Genomic DNA, 21,933 nt, shown 5'->3' with positions numbered 1-21,933 from the left:
TTAAAATAATATAAACTAGTTATGTGCTCGCTGGTCAAAGTATAAAATGCAACTGAAGATATTAACAAATGTTTGAAGATATGATCACTTTGAAATAGTTAAGTCTCAAGCGTAGCACTGCTAAACGCTAGGTTAAAATAAATCATGACCGAGCTCGATAGCTGCAGTCGCTTAAGTGCGGCCAGTATCCAGTATTTGGGAGATCGTGGGTTCGAACCCCACTGTCGGCAGCCCTGAAAATGGTTTTCCGTGGTTTCCCCTTTTTACACCAGGCAAATGCTGGGGCTGTACCTTAATTAAGGCCACGGCCGCTTCATTCCCAGTCCTAGCCCTTTCCTGTCCCATCATCGCCATAAGACTTATCTGTGTCGGTGTGACGTAAAGCCAATAGCAAAAATAATAAAAAGAAATCATGGACATCTAAAAACTGTCGTAGTATGCAGTCCTTCCACAGAGTATTGAATATAAAGTTACATAAGTAAGTTTGATGGTAGCTTGTAACACCAACTCAGACTACGGAACGGTTCATCGAAAGGGGGGTAGCAGCCTTTCGGAAGTTGCAAGAGCGGCAGTCTAGATGATTGACTGGTATGGCCTTGTAATAATACTCAACATTGCTTAGCTGTGTTGATAAAGCTACACGGCTGAAAGCAACGGAAAAATACAGCTGTATCTAACTCTCGAGGACATGCAGCTCTATCTGTTTGAATGCTGTACTGATGATGGCTTCCTCCCGGGTAAAATATTCCGGAGGTAAACTAGTCCCCCATTCGGATCTCTGGGTGGGGACTACACGAGAGGGGGCGATCATCAGGAAGATGGACACTGACATTCTGAGAGATGGAGAGTGGAACGTTAGAAGTTTGAATCCTTGTGGTAGATTAGAGAATCTGAAAAGAGAGATTGATAGACTAAAGTTAGATGTACTTGGTATAAGTGAAGTACATTGGCAGGAAGAAAAGGATTTTTGGTCAGGCAACTACCGAACTATCAACACAAAATCAAACAGAGGAAATGCAGGAGTTGGTTTAATAACGAATGAGAAAAGTGGACAGCGAGTAAGCTACTATGACCAGCATAGTTAAAGAATTATTGTCGTCATGATAGACACCAAACCAATGCCCACCACAATAGTGCAGATCTATATGCCTACTAGCTCAGCGGATGATGAGGAAATCGAAAGAACGTATGAAGAGATAGAAGACTTAATACAATATGTAAAAGGCGACGAGAATCTAATTGTGATGGGAGACTGGAATGCAGTGGTAGGCCAAGGAATAGAAGATAATACAGTAGGAGAATTTGGATTGGGACAAAGGACAAAAGAGGAAGTCGGCTGGTTGAATTCTGCACTGATCATAATTTAGTCCTTGCCAATACTTGGTTCATACACCACAAACAACGGCCTTACATGTGGGTGAGACCTGGAGACACTGGAAGGTAGCAAATAGACTTCATTATGATTAGGCAGATATTCAGAAACCAGGTGTTGGATTGCAAAACTTTCCCAGGAGCAGACGTGGACTCTGACCACAACTTGTTGGTCATGAAATGCCATCTGAAGCTGAAGAAACTGAAGAAAGGAAAGAATGCAAAAAGATGTGATCTAGACAGGAGAGAAAAGAGCGTGAGGGATTGTTTCAAGGAACATGTTGCAAAAGGACTAAATGAAAAGGCTGAAGGAAACGCAATAGAGGAAGATTGGATAATCATGAAAAATGAAGTCGGCAGGGCTGCTGAAGAAATATTAGGAAGGAAGAAAAGATCAACTAAGAATCAGTGGATAACTCAGGAGATACTAGACCTGATTGATGAACAACAAAAATACAAGAATACTAGAAATGAAGAGGGCGGAATAGAATACAGGCTATTAAAGAATGAAGTGTATAGAAAGTGCAAGGTAGCTAAGGAAGACTGGCTGAAAGAGAAGTGCAAGGATGTGAAAGGTTGTATAGTTGTAGGAAAGGTAGATGCTGCATACAAGAAAATCAAGGAAACCTTTGGAGAAAGGATATCTAGGTGTATGAATATTAAGAGCTCAGATGGAAAGTCACTTCAGTGGAAAGAAGACAAAGCAGAAAGATGGCAGGAACATATCCAAGAGTTGTATCAAGGTGAAGATGTAGATAATTTGGTTCTGGAATAAGAAGAGGCTGTTGATGCTGATGAAATGGGAGACCTAATTTTGAGGTCAGAGTTTGACAGGGCTGTGAGCGACCTAAATGCTAACAAGGCACCTGGAATTGATGACATTACCTCTGAATTACTGACTGCCTTAGGAGAAACCAGCATGGCAAGGTTTGTAACGGTTCAAATCCCGTTACAAGATGATATCAGTATTTTTATTATTGTATGATTTTATCTGTATATTATTATTATTATTATTATTATTATTATTATTATTATTATTATTATTATTATTATTATTATTATTTTATCTGTGATATTGTTACTATTATTGTAATTATCAGTCTTATTCAATTCGATTTTGTAATGCCTGTTGCTTGCAAGATTGTACTTAGATGTATGTGTAGAATAACACTCAATACCTGTACAGTGAGAATTGTTGTATATATCAGAGATTGGAAGTGACGTTGTTATATTGCTATACCACTGGCGATTCTGCCAAGTCATCGCCACTCCATGGCTACGTCATCGTATTTATTTAGAATATGCGCTCAGAGAGTCAGCTGCCCCGGGGGATTTCACCATTGTATGTAATATCTGTCGTGTAGGTGGGAGTATGTCATTGTTATTTCTGGAGATTACGTAGCTGTGTCAACCAACGTCTATAAAAGGTGGGTGCATATTGTAGCGTCAGTCATTAGTTATACGGATGCAGTACAGTGAAGAAGTCTACTAGATCAAGAGGCCTTAGTTGGTCAGTCAACGAGTGTGAACGAGAGATGGTGAAGACTCAGTGAGCCATTAATTATTGGTCATTGAGAGAGTGAGACCAAAAACTTGGTCTGTCACTTAGTTGAAGACACGGACGCAAGGGCTTACCATGAAGTCAGAGAGGGCAACCCTGGACCTGCCAAGAGGTAATACCATATTGACTTACAAAGAAGTCAGATGATATGGAGAAGAAGCAGTCACAAGGATGTATCTCCAAGTTAGGCGTGACACATCTACAGTAAACACCAGATCAAAGGAATACGTCGTAATTACACTAAAAGTGTTGAAGGTACAGTCAAGTGAATCAGTGAGGGAAATATTTCGTATAAATTGTTAAATGTCCGGTCAAGAAGAATTCAAATTCATGCGTAGTTTCTTTCAGTTGCAATGTCATAATTTCATATTCTCATCTGTTTTATCGCAACAAGACTCACTATTTTTTTGATATATTATTTAAAGAATATATATTGTTCTATCAAACAAATTCATAGTTTTATTTCATTGACAGTAAAATATCTTAACCTCAAAATTAATGGGGAAACTGAACGCCAATCTCCTTTTCCCAGAACTTATATGGTATGTTGTCAAAAGTAAGCTTATTACCCCACACCCTAGAGATAGTCAAGAGTCTCATTCTATTATTGCTGCACTGAGTGGCAGCTGGCGCCCTTCAAATAACGTATGTGTAAGTAAGCAATTAACAAGTAAGTGTGAGTACAAGGTCCGACGAGTGTGTATTTTATTTAATGAATGTTAATTTTTATAATTTCCATTTTAAATGCAGATATTTCATATTTTTCAAGTAAAATGCAGATTTACATATGTTGTAAAGTTAGTCAGCGAATAGGAAAGTCTCAGGTTATTCCATTTATTGTGTAAGATGTATGAGACAGGAGAAGTCCCATCCGATTTTCGGCAGAATGTTTTTATACCTATTCCCAAGAAAGCCGATGCTGACAGGCGTGAAAACTATCACACAATTAGTTTAGTACCTCATGCCTGCAAAATTTTAACACGTATTATGTACAGAAGAATGGAAAAACAAGTTGAAGCTGAGTTGGGAGAAGATCAATTTGGCCTCAGAAGAAATGTAGGAACACATGAAGCAATCCTGACTTTACGTCTGACCTTAGAGGATCGAATCAAGAGGGACAAGCCCATGTACATGGCATTCGTAGATCTAGAAAAGGCATTCGATAATGTTATTTAAGATTCTGAAGGTGATTGAGATCGGATACCGAGAACGAAGGATCATCTACAGTCTGTATAAAAATCAGTCTGCCGTGATAAGAATCGAGGGCTTTCAAAATCAAGCAGCAATCCAGAAAGGAGTGAGGCAAGCCTGCAGCTTGTCCCCCCTCCTTTTGAATGTTTATATAGAACAGGCAGTAAAGGAAATCAAAGAGAAATTTGGAAAGGGAATCACAATCCAAGGAGAGGAAATCAAAACCTTGAGATTTGCCGATGATATTGTTATTTTATGTGAGACCGCAGGAGATCTTGAGAAGCTGTTGAATGGTATGGACGAAGTCTTGGGTAAGGAGTAGAAGATGAAAATAAATAAGTCCAAAACAAAAGTAATGGAATGCAGTCGAACGAAGGCAGGTGATGCAGGAAATATTAAATTATCAGATGAATCTTAAAGGAAGTAGATGAATATTGTTACTTGGGTAGTAAAATAACTAACAATGGCAGAAGTAAGGAGGACATAAAATGCGGATTAGCACAAGCAAGGAAGAGCTTTCTTAAGAAAAGAAATTTGCTCACTTCAAACATTGCTATCGGAATTAGAAAGATGTTTTTGAAGACTTTCGTGTGGAGCATGGCATTGTATGGAAGTGAAACATGGACGATAACTAGCTCAGAAAGAAAGAGAATAGAAGCTTTTGAAATGTGGTGTTATGGAAGAATGCTGAAGGTGAGATGGATAGATCAAATCAAGAGATCGAATGAAGAGATATTGAATCGAATTGGCGAGAAGAGATCGATTTGGCTAAATTTGACGAGAAGAAGAGAGAGAATTATAGGACACATCTGAAGACACCCAGGACTTGTTCAGTTGGTTTTTGAAGGAGGTGTAGGTGGTAATAACTGTAGGGGTAGACCAGGGTATTAATATGACAAGCAGATTAGAGCAGATGTAGGATGCAGTAGTTACGTAGAAATGAAAAATTTAGCACAGGATAGTGTGGCATGGAGAGCTGCATCAAACCAATCTGTGGACTAATGACTCAAACAACAACAACAACAAATGGTTCGTTATTGGACATTATAAATTTTGCAGCTAATTCATTCGTGGTTGCCAGCGTTTTGCACCCGTGTGCTAGGCTGGGCTCATCAGTTGGTACTTAGCACACCTACCAAGACGCCTTGCTAGTGCATACCGTGGAGGCCACTGAGTAGGCTAAATGGAGCCACCTGCAGTGCCAATGGACTATGAGAGACTTTGTCTCATTACCAAAAATTGATGCCTGCTTGGCCATCAGATGATGTTATGCACTAGCCATGCGTCTTGGTAGATGTGCCAGGTACCAACTGATGAGCCCAGCCTAGCACACGGGTGCGAAACGCTGGAAACCAGGAATGAGTTAGCTGGAAAATTTATAATGTCCAATAACGGACCATTTATGTTGGTATTATGCCTGGCTTTGACGATAACACCATTTTTAACTTTGTGGATTTACAGCATAGAAGAATGGAATTCATATTTAAATAAAGGAATAACACTGCCATCGTCGAACAATTCACAGGCCCTACCGTATTCTACATTTGTATGGACAGGGCGAGTAGACTGTACTTCATTCGTCCTGTAGACTCGGTATTAGGCCTATTTTTTAAATTTTTACAAGTTGCTCTACGTTGCACCGACACAGATAGGTCTTATGGCGACGATGGGGCAGGAAAGGGCTAGGAGTAGAAAGGAAGCAGCCATGGCCTTAATTAAGGTTCAGCCCCAGCATTTGCCTGGTGTTAAAATGGGAAACCATGGTAAACCATCTTCAGGGCTGCCGGCAGTGGAGTTTGAACCTGCTGTCTCCCGAGTACTGGATACTGGTGTCACTTGAGCGACTGCAGGTATTGATTTCGGTAAGTAGGCCTATCAGTCGGTACAGCTATTTGAATGGACTTGAGGATTACCCGGCCATCCAATGGTAGTTCGATAATGTATATAGCGCTGTGAACATATATCAGATAGACTTCAGTGACAGTAGGTACATTTAAATAGTTCAAGGTACTTTAGTGTCAGTAGTTACTGTACATTGAAACAGTTCAGTATACTTTGGTGAGGTAAGAGTCTGGATCGCCATTTTCTTTGAATGGACACCAACATTTCATTGCACTATTCTGTTGAAATAAGATGATGACAGTGAAGTACGTGAGTAATGAATAAAGTATTTAACACTGTATGATGTGTATCTGGGTATGCATTTGTTTTTTTTTCTTCTTTACGTCGCACCGACACAGATAGGTCTTATGGCGATGATGGGACAGGGAAGGGCTAGGAGTGGGAAGGAAGCGGCCGTGGCCTTAATTAAGGTACAACCCCAGCATTTGCCTGGTGTGAAAATGGGAAACCACGGAAAACCATCTTCAGGGCTGCCGACAGTGGGGTTCGAGCCTACTATCTCCCGAATACTGGATACTGGCCGCACTTAAGCGACTGCAGCTATCGAGCTTGGTTTTTGTTTGTTGTGTGTGTTTAGTAAGAATATAAATTTGAGAGAAGGTAGTGCCCCTCCACCAATCCTCCTGAGCAGCTGCTGCTGATATTTACAAGTAAAGTCATATGTAGAAAGACAGAGAGATGAATGTGAACATATAATAAGATAAACACGGTGGCAGGTAAGCTCTGGAAGAGGGAGCAATAGAAAAGGAGACAAAGACGTACATGTAAAGACAAATGAACAAGGACAGTCTCCACATCTTCATACAGATTAATCCAATTTCACATACATCCGTTTCTTCTCAGTCCCTGATGAGCTTGTTTCTGGTTTCCAGCTTCATCAAGAGGGCAGCCATCTTTTACAGATCTTCACTCTTGATGTGGGAAGTGTAAGCACAGGTAAAGGTGAATACAGACAGGTGGTAAATGACTAGGAACTAACTGTCGGCAGCCCTGAAGATGGTTTTCCAGGGTTTCCCATTTTCTCACCAGGCAAATGCTGGGGCTGTACCTCTGTTAAGGCCACGGCCACTTCCTTTCCACTCCTACGCCTTTCCTATCCCATTGTCGCCATAAGATCTATCTGTGTCAGTGCAACGTAAAAGCAAATTGGAAAAATGACTAGGAATACAGGACAAACTTAAAAGAGAAAAGGAGTCCAACAGGTCAAAATAAGTAACGCTGACCTATCATTGTGTTTATCCTGTTATGTGTTCCTATCTTTCTATATATGGCTTAAATTGACTGTTGTGTGTTCGTTTCCATTACCTATATTCACAAGTAGCTTTGACTTGACCCTGTACCCCAAAAGTATTCCTTGCCAGGCTTAGCACGTAAGGATATAATTGAACTGTAAACTGAAACTTTTGAATCTATTATCCTTAATTCTTTGAAGGTTGTAGCTATCATAGATTTCAGTATTATAGACTTTAAATTGTTTGTGTACTTTCTGTGTCCAAATTATTCCTACTTAATTGTTCTGGTGGTAATGATCTTGTAGGAAATCAAACACAATACTACTTTTTACAGATCAGAAGAAAAGCACAAGAAAAACTATATTCTGCCTTGGAATATTTCACTGATTCGTATCTGCTACTGACAGATGATGTTATTCAATACCTTAGAGCGGACTCTAACCAGTTCCATGAACAGTTCAAGGTAAGATGTAATTGAGATTATCATTAGCAATTACAAAGCATATTGTGCACAGGATAAAATATTACCAGTCTTTAGTTTGTTCTCTTGGCATAGTCTTTCAAGTGATATGTCATGCATTTCATTGTGTGTACTGTGTGGTATCTACTGGTTGTGCAAATCTTGCAATGAAAACAGTCGACAGCAAACCTCCTGGAAGTTGGGGTCCTTCCATACGCCCATCTGGAAGTTTTTGTGCTGTAGATTTCCCATGGTACTTCTGTTTCTTTTGCTCTTCCCTCTCCTTAGTGATGATGCGAGAGCAGCGGTGGTCACAAAATTAACAATAATAATGTATTAAGTAAAATTCTTATCACACCCAACTGCACTGTTGGTATGTAAATGTATCACTTTTTAATATTGGATCTACTGAGTTCATGATTGCCTTGCCCATACCTGCCAATGCTTCCGATATACCTGGAAACTTTCTGTTTTTTAACTCTCTTCTGATTTTCAGATTTATTTTTACTTCCTCCTATTTTTGAGCAATATAACCTTGAGTACAGTCAATACTCTTCCCATCATCATCATCATCATCATCATCATCATTTCTTCGCTCCAGCAAGCCGGGTGCAGTTGTGTACAAGCCGCCTCCAGTTTGTTCTATCCATCCACAGATGCTGCTCATATATGCGACACCATTTCACATCTCTAATTTCAAGGTCCTTCATTATCTGTTTTTCCCAAACATCACAAGGTCTTCCTCTTGGTCTCTTCCCAGGAACATTGTGGTCAAAGTATGTTTGAGGGGTCCTGTGAGAGTTCATTCTTTTCATGTGACCATACCATTGCAATCTCTTCACTTCTAGAGTCTCCAGCAAGCTTCTTTCCAATCCAAGCTGTTGTCGGATATCCACATTATTTATTTTATCCAGTTTTGTTTTTTGTAGACAAGAACGGAGGAGCTTCATTTCTGTTGCCTGAAGACGACTCTTTGTTGGTCCAGTAAGTGTTGCTGCTTCCAGGCCATACGTCAATGTAGGTACTAGATATATTTTGTACAAGACGATCTTGGACTCTAACGGAAATGTTTCATCCCAAATTATTTGACGTACAGCGTGATAGAATTTGGAAGCTTTCTGTATTCTGTTACTAATCTCTTGATTGAACGTATGCCTGCGAGAGTGGAAGCTGTCATCAAGGTTAAGGGTGGGCCAACACCATATTGAATTCCAGCATTACCGATGGAGGGCGCCACAAACTTGTATTTCATTCTCAGCCAGGTGTCCAGATACTTTTGATCACATAGTGTAGATGAGTATTGTTACTTGGGTAGTAAAATAACTAATGATGGCAGAAGTAAGGACATCAAATGCAGACTAGCACAAACAAGGGAATCCTTTCATAAGAAAAGAAATTTGCTCACTTCAAACATTCATATGGGAATTAGAAAAATGATTTTGAAGACTTTGGTCTGGAGTGTGGCATTGTATGGAAGTGAAATATGAATGACTACTAGCTCAGAATGATAGAGAATAGAAGCTTTTGAAATGTGATGTTACAGAGAATGCTGAAGGTAAGATGGATAGATCAAATCACGATTGAAGAGATACTGAATCAAATTGGTGAGAGGTCAATTTTGCTAAATTTGATGATAAGAAGACATATAAATGACAGGACACATCTTAAGACACACAGGACTTGTGCAGTTCGTTTTTGAGGGAAATGTATCTGGTATGAATGGTAGGGGTAGACCAATGTATGAATATGACATGCAGATTAGAGCAGATGTAGGATCAAACAATCAATCAATCAATCAATCAATCAATACTGATCTGCATTTAGTGCAGTCGCCCAGGTGGCAAATTCCCTATCTGTTGTTTTCCTAGCCTTTTCTTAAATGATTTCAAAGAAATTGGAAATTTATTGAACATCTCCCTTGGTAAGTTGTTCCAGTCTCTAACTCCCCTTCCTATAAATGAATATTTTCCCCAATTTCCCAATTTGTCCTCTTGATTTTCAACTTTATCTTCATATTTTGATCTTTCCTACTTTTAAAGATGCCACTGAAATTTATTCGTCTACTAATGTCATTCCACGCCATCTCTCTGCTGACAGCTCTGAACATACCACTTAGTCGAGCAGCTAGTCTTCTTTCTCCCAGTTCTTCCCAGCCCAAACTTTGCAACATTTTTGTAACGCTACTCTTTTGTTGGAAATCACCCAGAACAAATCTAGCTGCTTTTCTTTGGATTTTTTCCAGTTCTTGATTGAAGTATTCCTGGTGAGGGTCCCATACACTGGAACCATACTCTAGTTGGGATCCTACCAGTGATTTATAGGCCCTCACCTTTGCACCCTTACTACAACCCCTAAACACCCTCATAACCATGTGCAGAGATCTGTACCCTTTATTTAAAATCCCATTTATGTGATTACCGCAATGAAGATCTTTCCTTATATTAACACCTAGATACTTTCAATGATCCCGAAAAGGAACTTTCACCCCTTCAACGCAGTAATTAAAACTGAGAGGACTTTCCCTATTCGTGAGACAGACAACCTGACTTTTAACCCTGTTTATCAACATACCATTGCCTACTGTCCATCTCACAACATTGAGGTCACGTTACAGTTGCTTACAATCTTGTAACTTATTTATTACTCGGTACAGAATAACATCATCCGCAAAAATCCTTACCTCTGATTCCACTTCTTTACTCATATCGTTTATATATATAAGAAAACATAAAGGTCCAATAATACTGCCTTGAGGAATTCCCCTCTTAATTATTACAGGGTCAGATAAAGCTTCACCTACTCTAATTCTCTGAGATCTATTTTTGAGAAATATAGCCACCTATTCAGTCACTCTTTTGTCTAGTCCAATTGCAATCATTTTTGCCAGTAATCTCCCATGATCCACCCTATCAAATGCTTTAGACAAGTCACACGAGTATAAAGGATGAGTTTTCCACCTAATCAATACTTTCTTTTACAAAATGTTTAGAATTATTTACAGTAAAACAGTACCAGTTTCGACCTGTAAATAGGTCATCATCAGCTGTTGGTGAACCTGCTTAATAGCGATTGTATATAATAAAACTTTAGTAAAAACTAATTAAACAAGAATGCCTAATTCTAATATAACAGTAATGTTAAGATATATGCATATGGTACAATTGAAAGGATTTGACTTGTTGGAGTCCCATTCAGATATCTATGCTGTTGCCAACATTATGTCAAACAAGATATATACATATGGTAGAATGAAGGGCTTTGGCATGCTGGAGTCCCATGAATGCCAAATATTCCAAAAATTGTATAGCTGAGGTTAGAAATAGGGTATAGTTCTTCGAGAATAAAGGGTAACCGAGGTTTTGGTGTCAAGTTCAAATATGTATGCAATATGCCATCATTATATCCAACTGTTGTATAGATAGAATGAAGGTGCATTGTTGGGCCTTTTTTGCTGGTAACGTTGCGTTCAGTATATTGAGGTTCTGTAGCTTGTTTGACAATTATTATGTTCATCCTTAGTCTAAGTTACAGTATTGCTGATACATGCTAGTTTTCAGGATCCTTGTTGTGGCATATCATGCTATGTAGGACATATTGAAATTAAAGAAATTAGGCTGATAGAGCTCCCCTCTTCATACCTGTATTTATGCTCAGGTAAATTCAAAAATGTTTTGGGCTGGATATGTCCTTAAGTATAGTTGGGAGTATGTTGCACACTCTTGCGTGAACGTTTTGCTGTGTGCCGGTACTGTTTTAATGTAAATAATTCTAAACATTTTGTAAAATAAAGTATTGATTAGGTGGAAAACTCATCCTTCATACTTGTGTGCTTAAATTATCAGTACGGACAATGAAGCTGATAGATTTTGGTTTAGACAGATCAGTCGCGATACAGTTTATTTGACCTGCTGAATCCAAGATAATTGCTATATCTTGCTGGAATCCTACAAGTTGAGCTTCAGTGGAATAACCTTTCCTAAATCTGAACTGCCTTCTATCGAACCAGTTCTTAATTTTGCAAATATATCTAATATAATCAGAAAGAATGCTTTCCCAAAGCTTACATGCAACTCATGTCAAACTTACTGGCCTGTAATTTTCAGCGTTATGTCTATCACCCTTCCTTTGTACCCAGGGGCTACTGTACCAACTCTCCATTCATTTGGTATAGCTCCTTCAACCAAACAATAATAAAATAAGTACATACTTCGGATATGGTACTTTAGTATATCCCCGGAAATCTTACCAATTCCAGCCGCTTTTCGAGTTTTCAACTTTTGTATCATATTGTAAATGTCATTGTTATCATATGTAAATTTTAATACCTCTTAGGATTAGTCTCCTTCTCTATTTGGACCTTCTACGAACCTGCTACGCAGGTGTAGCAGGGGGGGAAGTGATACTCCTACGTGGCGCGTCCCAGGTGGTGGATAGGGGGGCCTAACCGGCTTGCTGGCGGACTTGAGGGAAATAAAATACCTTTCGCGGACCAAACACACTACCCCCTGCGGGTGGGGGACGCACATGTAGAATACACCCGCGGTATCCCCTGCCTGCCGTAAGAGGCGACTACAAGGGGCGACCAAGGGATGATTGAATTAGAACCGTGAAACTACTCTTGATTCATACCATCATGCGGGGAACACCATGGGTTGCATGTACTTGCGAGTAGTATCACTAAATTGGTACGAAATGGGTTTGTGATTAGTTGCAGTAAAAAGCCTGGCCTGGTGGATTCCAGTACCCGTGCGTTGTACCCATGTGAGAAACACCGTGGGTCTGGGCGTACCCTATGAGTTGTACTGCTATATGAGCGGCACCGTGGGTCAGCGTTGCCTGTGATTGGTACCCACTATGTGAGGAACGCCACGGGAATACCGGCGCCCGTGACTAGTACACCTAGGTGAGGAACCTTACCAGTTTGCGTTAACTATGAGTGGCGCCATTGTGTGAGAAACACCATAGGTCTGCGTTCCCTGTACGAATTGCAATACTTGTGAGTAGTACCATCTTGTGTGGACCACCGTGAGTCTTCGCTACTTTTGATCAGTACCCCAAAATGACAAATACCATGGTTCTACTTTACTCGCGACATGTACCATTCTGTGGGCCCTTAGACGTGAATTTAGCACCCCTTCAGACATCAAGCATCATTGTGCTTTATAAATGGTCCCTTGGTCAGTAATACTCTAACTACCTTCTTTTTGAGTCTGATCCACTGTGTTTGTTTTTTTTTTTTTGTTTTTTTTTTTTTTGTAGGGTTCATGTCCATCCATTCATTCTTCATGACATTTTTTATTTTATTTTGGTCAGGGGATGAATTTGGATGTTTTGTTATTTCATTTCGTACCATTAGGGGCCGATGACCTCGATGTTAGGCCCCTTTAAACAATAAGCATCGTCATCATCATCATCAACTATTTGGACCTGATCCTCGTAACCTACAATCTTTACATACTGCTGATTAAATACTTCAGCCTTTTGAAGATCCTCACATACACACTCCCCTTGTCCATTAAATATTCCTGGAATGTCCTTCTTGGAACCTGTTTCTGCCTTAAAGTACCTATACATACCCTTCAATTTTTCACTAAAATTTGTATGACTGCCAATTATGCTTGCCATCATGTTATCCTTAGCTGCCTTCTTTGCTAGATTCAATTTCCAAGTAACTTCCTTCAAGTTCTCCTTATTTCCACAGCAATTTCTAACTCTGTTTCTTTCCAGTCTGCACCTCCTTCTTAGTTTCTTTATTTCTCCATTATAATAAGGTGGGTCTTTACCATTCCTTACCACCCTTAAAGGTACAAACCTGTTTTCACATTCCTCAACAATTGCTTTAAACCCATCCCAGAGTCTGTTTACATTTTTATTTACCGTTTTCCACCGATCATAGTTACTTTTCAAAACTGCCTCATGCCGGCTTTATCAGCCAATGGTACTGCCTAATAGTCCTACTTTTACCTGGCAAGTTGGCCGTGTGGTTATAGGCACGCGGCTGTGAGCTTGCATCTGGGAGATAGTGGGTTCGAATCCCACTGTTGGCAGCCCTGTAGATGGTTTTCTGTGGTTTCCCATTTTCACACCAGGCAAATGCTGGGGCTGTATATCAATTAAGGCCATGGCCGCTTCCTTCCAACCACTAGGCCTTTCCTATCCCATCGTCACTATAAGACCTATCTGTGTCGGTGCGACGTAAAGCTACTAGCAGAAAAAAAAATCCTACTTTTAAGAGTTTCCTTTGTATCACATTTATTTTCAACTACGACAAAAAGAGCTTCATGATCGTCAACACCATCTATTACTTCGGTTTCTGTATAGAGCTCATCTGGCTTTACCAGCACCATGTCCAGGTTATTATCCCCTCTAGTTGGTTCCATTACTTTCTGAATCAGCTGTCCTTCCCATATTAGCTTATTTGCAATTTTTTGGTCATGCTTCCTATCGTTCGCACTTCCTTCGCAATTGACATCTGGTAAATTCAGATCTCCCGCTACAATCACATTCCTTTCCATGTCGTTTCCCACATAGCTGATTATCTTATCAAATATTTGTGAATCGGTGTCTGCACTACCCTTTCCTGGTCTGTACACTCCAAAGACATCAAGTTGCCTATTATTTTTATAACCGGAAGAAATTATGTGAGGCCATGGCAAACACCACAGAAAACAAGAAACACCAAAAAACAATAATCATCACCAACAAGATGGGGTGACGCCATAATACTCGGTTTACCCAATCAGAGGGCGCAAGCACAACAATGCAAATCAATGAGAAACAAAAGAAGGAAATGAGTAGTAACTCAAGGTTCAAGTCAAAGTTGCTAAAATAAATAAATCCTCCCAAAGAAACCCAGAAAACATGTAATCACTTCAATCCTTGTGAGAACTTCCTTCTCACTCACAAACCTCATAGCAATAAGGTAAGAGCCCAACAACACTTAAGATTTTCACATACGTAAGACAGCTCAACATTAATTACATCGCACAACGTTTCAACTGTCACCCATTCAACCAGTAAACTGACATCCCATTTTCCAACAACAGAAACATACGGAAAAACTTAAAAACACTAGTCAATTGGGAAGATTTAACGACATTTCAACTGCCCTCATTCAAGCCATTATTTTAACTTATTTCAACGTAGGTCCATTTTGAACCAAATATCAACTGTTGTTTACATGCACTAGGCACTCCGAGTGTCTAATGGAGGTGATTAGCCCATGGATACTTCGTCGAACTAATTTGTTTGAATCTAAAATATAATTAGTCAACATAGACATCCAATTTGCATTACGACGTAATGCAACATTTTCACATGACCTGGTCATATCATCACATACAAAATTTCACATCTTGAAGCTAATTCTGATTAACCCATTCACATACCATTTAACTGAAGTTAATTATGCCTTGGTGTACCATTTATTTTCATTACTTTACATGATATCACCGACACTGAAAAAGCATGCTTTACAGCAACGTAATGAGACGAAATCTCCAAACTACTGTCAGATGTACTTTGTGAAGTCTTTATGAATATGGTAGGTCATAAAACAGTCATATTCGTGCATCGCCACCTTGCACCGGTGGCATTCAAATGAAGATTCCTTCCTCAGACCCCGTGTCACACAGGCTTTGCATCTCCGTGATGGGATAACCTTCTGCATTGTTGGGTGTATTTTGGTCGGGAAGTGTCCCCAATGCCTCTCTTGAAGTCTCAGTGGTATATCCCCAGGGCTTAGGTGCCTTATTTTGGATAGTCAGGCAAGGTCACACTTGCCAACAGCTGTTCGGCCAAATTGATCCGGAAGGTGGTAAAGCCCACTCGCTTCTTTTCAGTGTTGAGGAGGGGATGAATGATGTTGGAATTCAGAAGTGTCATGTCCAGCATGTAGAAGTATATTTTTTGTATCCTTTTACATACTTCCTCATCAAGGGGAATAATGCAAGTCTCTGGTAATGGGAATCAACACCACCCTTTCCCCAGTTGTAGTCAACAACAAGATTGGGTCTGAACATCTTTTTTCCATCATACTTTACCACTTCGAGGTAATCTGGCCTTCATTTCATCCACAGATACAGGAAACCAGTGTTCCTTTCCAAATGACATTACCCTTTTTATATCCTCGGCAGCCGATACAAGACATTTACTTGCATAATCATTTACCTCACTGGTTAGATGTTCCTGAAAAGTCTGCTGTTAGAAGTTCATTCACAACTTGTAGTTCGTTGGGGCATTGTACTAGGTGTCTTTGGAAAACACTATTTAACCATTTGCGATGCATGAATGATACTCTGGAGTATTACTTACATGCTCCCAGTTCCATTCCGCTATCGTCTAAAACATGATTAGAAGCCGCTGGTGTGGCATCAGTTGTAGGCCTAAAATTCAGTGACATATTTGACGGCAAAACAGCACTTTGTTCACCCCTGCCAGCGCTAAAGTTTCTATCTCATGAACTACTTTTACTACTTTCCAAATCAACTAAATTCTTCGTCGCTTATTTCTATATCAATGTCATTCTCTTCTGAAAATTCTCATATAATCGCTTTGTCACTCAACATGGAGGCAGCCATGATTTCGCTTATGATGAGGTTGCTAAGATACTGGTTATTCTTTCCGCGAAATAACTGCATGGACGTGTTTATCAAATACATCAATGGAATAAAGCAGTGATTCCATCTGTCAAGGGGTTACCTTACTAATATCAAATCCTTTCACAAAGGAAACCGGCTTGGAGCGGGTCCGGAAATAAACACTACGCGCGGACGGAGGGATCCGTCTTTGTACCGGAGTGCAGTCGAGAGCCAGGATGGAGAGATCCGTCAAAGTACGTCAAGTGGTTAAACTACATCAAGAAGATAATATTGAGGTCCAAAAAAAAAAAAAAAAAGGAAACTAATACAAATTTGGAATGCTTTTCCATAACATTTTACAGTGTAAAATACATGTACAGCAATTGTAATTATATGTATTCTGCACTCATTCACAATATTTGTATATAAATTTTAAACTGTCTTCGAACTGACCATCAAATAAGACTTTAAACTACCATTATTGTCAATACTGTACATATGACGGCCTTGTTTTAAGTAAAAAATCACCAACATGTTCACTGTGTAACATTTTTTAATCAGTTTGATATTTTATTAATGATAAGATCTTGTAAATGTTTTTTTAATGTATTCACTAATGCAACATATTTTTATAATTTCCAACCAGACGTCTGGTAGAATTTTGAGGTATTGATGTGACCGATGATGCCCCACAGAAAGGGGCGAAACATGTCTCAACTATTTTAACGATGGTTAACTAATATGTTAACATCTTGTACTGTAGAGAATAGGTTGAAGTTATAATAAATTTTCTTATATTATTTAAGATTCTTTCAATACGGAAAAAATTATTTTCATTACTTGTAACACACTCCAGTTCCGTGAGAAAATTTCTGCATCCATTATATCATTTCTCAGCCATGATTCAACTCCTATTACAATATATGGTAAATATGTATATCTATTAAAATACTTAGTTGTATTCCTTTCTATACAATACTTCTACAGTTCAACACTAACATTTTTATGTCATCGTTACTTGACTTCCAGATCTATGGACCCTTAGCTCCACTCTGTAGACCACCCCATTTCCCTGAATGTACCTCCCTATTACCCTTGCAAACAAATTTCCTAACTTATACGTACCACTGCAGTTTAACTGAAGGCCATCTGAGCGCAGATCCCTATCTCCTATCCACCCATTAGGATCTAGAAATTTCACTCCCAGTTTCCCACATACCCACTCCATAGTTTCATTTAAATCCCCAATCACCCTCCAGTCAGTATCCGTCCTATACAGTATTCCACTGATAAAAATCTCTGCTTCCTTAAACTGCACCCGTGCTGCATTTACCAGATCCCACACACCTCCAACTATGTTGGTACTTATCTACGTAGAAATTAAAGGTTGAGCACAGAATAGGGTGGGATTGAGAGAACTGTATCTTTGTTATTCTATCACTTATATAATCCACTTTATCTACATACTCATCTATGATCTTATTGATTATTATCTCCACTCCATTCTATTTATTTATTTATTTATTTATTCACGAAGCACAAGATACAGCTACACTGAGCACATTTCACTTGCACTGTCAACAGACTATTTAACAAACGTAAACTCTCATTATAAAATATAACGCACATAACAAAATATAACAAGATCAGGTACACAGTCTACTAATAACAACTGTCCAAATCGAAAACCATGAGAATGTCCATGTTCATAGCTCAGTCGTCGTGGGTCAAGATGGCGGTATAATCCCTTCACATCAACTTATCATTAAGAGACTATTTACAAACCTCTCGAATACACTTTTATTTGATGCTATATCAAGCTCTTGTCTCCTACTAATATTGTTAAAGAGTATTGGGAGGGGGATTAGGAAAGATCGTTGAAGTATTGAGTGCTGAGTATGGGGAATGTGGAGAAGATCTTTGGTTCTGGAGGAGCGGGAAGGAACACGGAGAGAGAAGAGTGAGACAAGATGTTCCGAGCGGTAATGCCCATTTAAAATCCCACGGAGGAAACTCAGGTCAGCTACCTGTCGCGTGATGTGCAGCGGTGACATATTATTTGCCATTAATACCTGCTGCGTAGACAGAAATCTGAGCTTGGGGTTTCTGTTTCTTACAATTGCAGCAAAGAAGGACACTGCTCTGTCTAACTGCTTAGTATTGGAGGGGGAGGCTGTTGTCCAAGTAAGAGAGCAGTAGGTTAAGAGAGGTTGAATGGTCATGAGGAAGAAGTGGCGAAGAGCAATGGGGTCAGAAATTTCTGTGAAGCGATAGAGAATGCCTAGTAATTTCATAGCCATAATTGTATATGTTCCTATGTTGGTCTTAAATTGTAATTTTGTATCGAATATTACACCTAGATTACGCTATTGCGTAACTACGGTGATGGGCTTGTCGAGTAGGTAATATGATGTCGGTAGAGGAGATTTACGTAGTGTTATGGTCATGTGGCTGCATTTTTGTGGATTGAGGATAAGTTTCCAAGTACGGCACCAGTTCAAGAGGGCATTAAGTGAGGACTGTAGCAGAGCTGATCTCCTTAAATATCTTGCAGTCGTCAGCAAAGAGTAGGGTATTGGCTGTTTCATTGAGTTCGGATGGCAGATCGTCCATAAACAAAGAAAACAGCAAGGGGCCAAGAGTACTGCCTTGTGGGACACCAGAGGTGACTGGTAACCATGAGGATGGAGTGTCTGATATTACCACTCTCTGCCAACGGTTATGTAGGAAGCCAGCAAGAAGGGTCAGAAGACTGCCATGTTTATTAAATCGCTCGGAGAGTTTATATGGCAACAGAGTATGGTCTACAGAATCAAAAGCTTTCGAAATGTCTACGTAGCAGATATCCAGCTTTGATTTAGCTGCAATGGCATGTGATGCAAAGCTATGGACAGTGGCCAGGTTTGTTAGACAAGAACCACCTGGTAGAAAACCATGCTGCTTGGTTGAGATATACGGCAAAGTGAATGCTGGTGTATAATTTTTTCAAAGATAAAGGATAGTGTGGGGAGAATAGAAATTGGTCGGTAAGATGAAACATTAAATTTGTTGCCTGATTTGAGAAGTGGAACAAACGAAGAGTTTGAAGAAGGTTATGAACTTCACTTGGTGTGGTAGTTATGCTTGATAGGGTTCTGTTTGAAGCTGTACCAACGGGAGGGAGCGGTTGGTTTTGTAAGGCAGGGGAGAAGTTGGAGAAGAAATACCTGTTGAAGAGTTCATTGCGATCGGCGCTATCTGCTGTTGCATCGTTGTGGTTCACGCTGTCAGGAATCCGCTCCGTCCTTCTCCGTTTGTTGATGAGACTCCATTCGCGCTTGGGATTGCTGCGGATGTTTTCAGTGACAGTGTCTACGTGTGTTTTGTAGTCTCTTCTGACCATAAACCTCGCGTGGCGGCGGATTTTAACGAAGGTATTGTGAGTGTGTGGGTTAGGGAAGTCTTTCCACAGGCACCAAGCTCTATTCGTATTAAATAGTATCAATCTGGTCTCTTGTGATATCCAGTGTTGATATTTGCTGGTAGTAGCCCGTTATGCAGATACGGAGTCTTTAATTGCAGCTTGCAGCCAGTCGTACAGCAGGTCAAGAGCCGATTCGTTATCAGCTATTTCGAGCAGGCTCCAGGGAAGGCATTCCAGGGCACGACACATTGCAGACCAGTCGGCACCCCGTTAGATGTAGGTAGGGCGGTAGGGTGTCCTGCTGTGAGGCTTTGAGGAGGGGTGGGTAAGCAGGAATGTAGCATCGAGAGACTGGCGGTCGCACAGGAAAAGTTTTCTGCCTGGGGTTATTGTTTTAAGTTCTAATGAGGAGAGTATGAAGTCCAGGGTGTTGGGTCGACTGGTCGGGTACATATTAAACTGTTTCAGTCTGATTCCATTAATAAAACTGTCTATAAAGTATGTGTCACAGTTGTTAGCTGACAGTCCGGCAGTTGGAGAAGACCACATTATAGACAGGTTAAAGTCGCCCATTAAAATTACTTCACCATGAGGGAGAGCTGCAATGACTGAGTCCAGGCACTGTCCAGGGTCACAGAATGGGCTGTTTGGTGGTCTGTAGTAACATCCCACAAGTACAGGGCATCGAGGAAAGAGTAGCTCCACCCACACGAACTCACAGTTCCGTTCGAGATCTGTCCTTCGTTTACACGGTAACGCACTGTTCACTGCTAGCATCACTCCACCACCTAGAGTAGCGCGATCACGACGGAATATGCTGTAATTAGCACTGAGTGGTAGTTCACTGTCACTAGTCCACGAGAGCCATGTTTCAGTAAGTCCGATCACGTCAACTTCTCTGAAGTCTGGCAGGGATAGTTCACACTCGGACAGCTTATTGTTTAGGCTTTGCACATTATGACAATAGATGTTTATGTCAGTTTTCATTTCACAAGTGGTGGGACCGGCGTTTAAGTGGACATCTCCAGCCAGTAGTAGGAGGCAAAGCAAGCCCCTAATCGCTGAGCGACCAGGCCTAGGCTTGTTCGGCTCAAAGCTGGTAGGGAGGCGCCTATAAGTCTGGAAAATGGTGCATCCAGTCAGAGAGAACACCGGAATGTAGTAGTTTCTCTCTGCTAGTAGCCATGCAAAAGGAGAACTCACTTTTTCACTTGCACACACCGATTCCTTAACTCGAATAGACCCATGCAGAGAACCGTAAAGCGCAACAACTCTGATTATTACCACACAAACAACACAAACTGCAGCAGCCCTAAGCTTGTGCGTGTGTACTCTAGCTGCCATCTTGGATTGATCATATGTCCTCCATTCTAGCAGAGAGTGTATCCCTTTCTCAATTTCTTCTTTCCTTTTCATCCTTACTTAACCTCACTCAATCCCAACATAGCTATATTCTTCTTCTTCTTGACAATATCATTAGTGTAGCAGGGTAAAAATAGTTTCTTTTACTAATGACTATGTAAAGTGAGGCATAAGCAATTCCTGAACCTCCATCTATTTCAGTTTTAGTTTTATGTGGTTTACTGTCCACGTTTCATATAAATTTTACTTTCTCATCTAGCGTGCAAATTTTCTCTTTCAGTTCTTCATGGCCAAATGACAGATACGTACAATAAATTTCTACTGATAGAACTGCAATTCTTATAACTCAGTATGGCACATGTCAGCTCTCAGCATCATTTTAACGTGTCTCGTTTTAATAACCTGCTTTTCTGTGGTTTCCCCATTTTCACACCAGGCAAATGCTGGGGCTGTACCTTAATTAAGGCCACGGCTGCTTCCTTCCCACTTCTAGGCTTTTCCTATCCCATCATCACTATAAGACCTGCCTGTGTCGGTGCAATGTAAAGCCAATTGTAAAAAAAACTGCGTTCTGTTAAAATGTAAGCGTGTCTCATAATCTTTCTACTTTATCTTTATGTTGCACAGTCACTTCCCATGACCACACCCCTCTGGACCTGCAGCTAAAGCGTGCTGCTAACAATGCCTATTCTAACGTATTACATTGCTAATTTACCTGTATTTCAGCCACAACAGGAACTTCATATGTCTATGGCATTATTTTAACTCTGCTAGTGCAAATCGACAGTCTCATGATCTTTCTCTTTTGGTTAAATGCTGCGTAGTTGCTTCCCACGTCCTGCTTTACACTACTGTATCACACCTCTCCGACT

The 21,933-nt window shown here is 40.2% G+C and overlaps 1 protein-coding gene across 1 annotated transcript in view; it reads left to right on the top strand.

Annotated features, from left to right (window-relative positions):
• Positions 1–21,933, top strand: part of LOC136863441 (proteasome activator complex subunit 4A) — a 1,047,550-nt gene that overhangs the window by 527,112 nt on the left and 498,505 nt on the right. The window contains exon 20 of the mRNA XM_068225934.1: positions 7,592–7,720. Within this exon, the coding sequence (XP_068082035.1) occupies positions 7,592–7,720 (129 nt within the window). The remainder of the gene's footprint in view (positions 1–7,591; positions 7,721–21,933) is intronic.

Source organism: Anabrus simplex, chromosome 2, assembly GCF_040414725.1.
Source record: "Anabrus simplex isolate iqAnaSimp1 chromosome 2, ASM4041472v1, whole genome shotgun sequence".
NCBI classification, from domain to species: Eukaryota; Metazoa; Arthropoda; class Insecta; order Orthoptera; family Tettigoniidae; genus Anabrus; species Anabrus simplex.
This window is presented reverse-complemented; position numbering and strand designations above follow the sequence as displayed.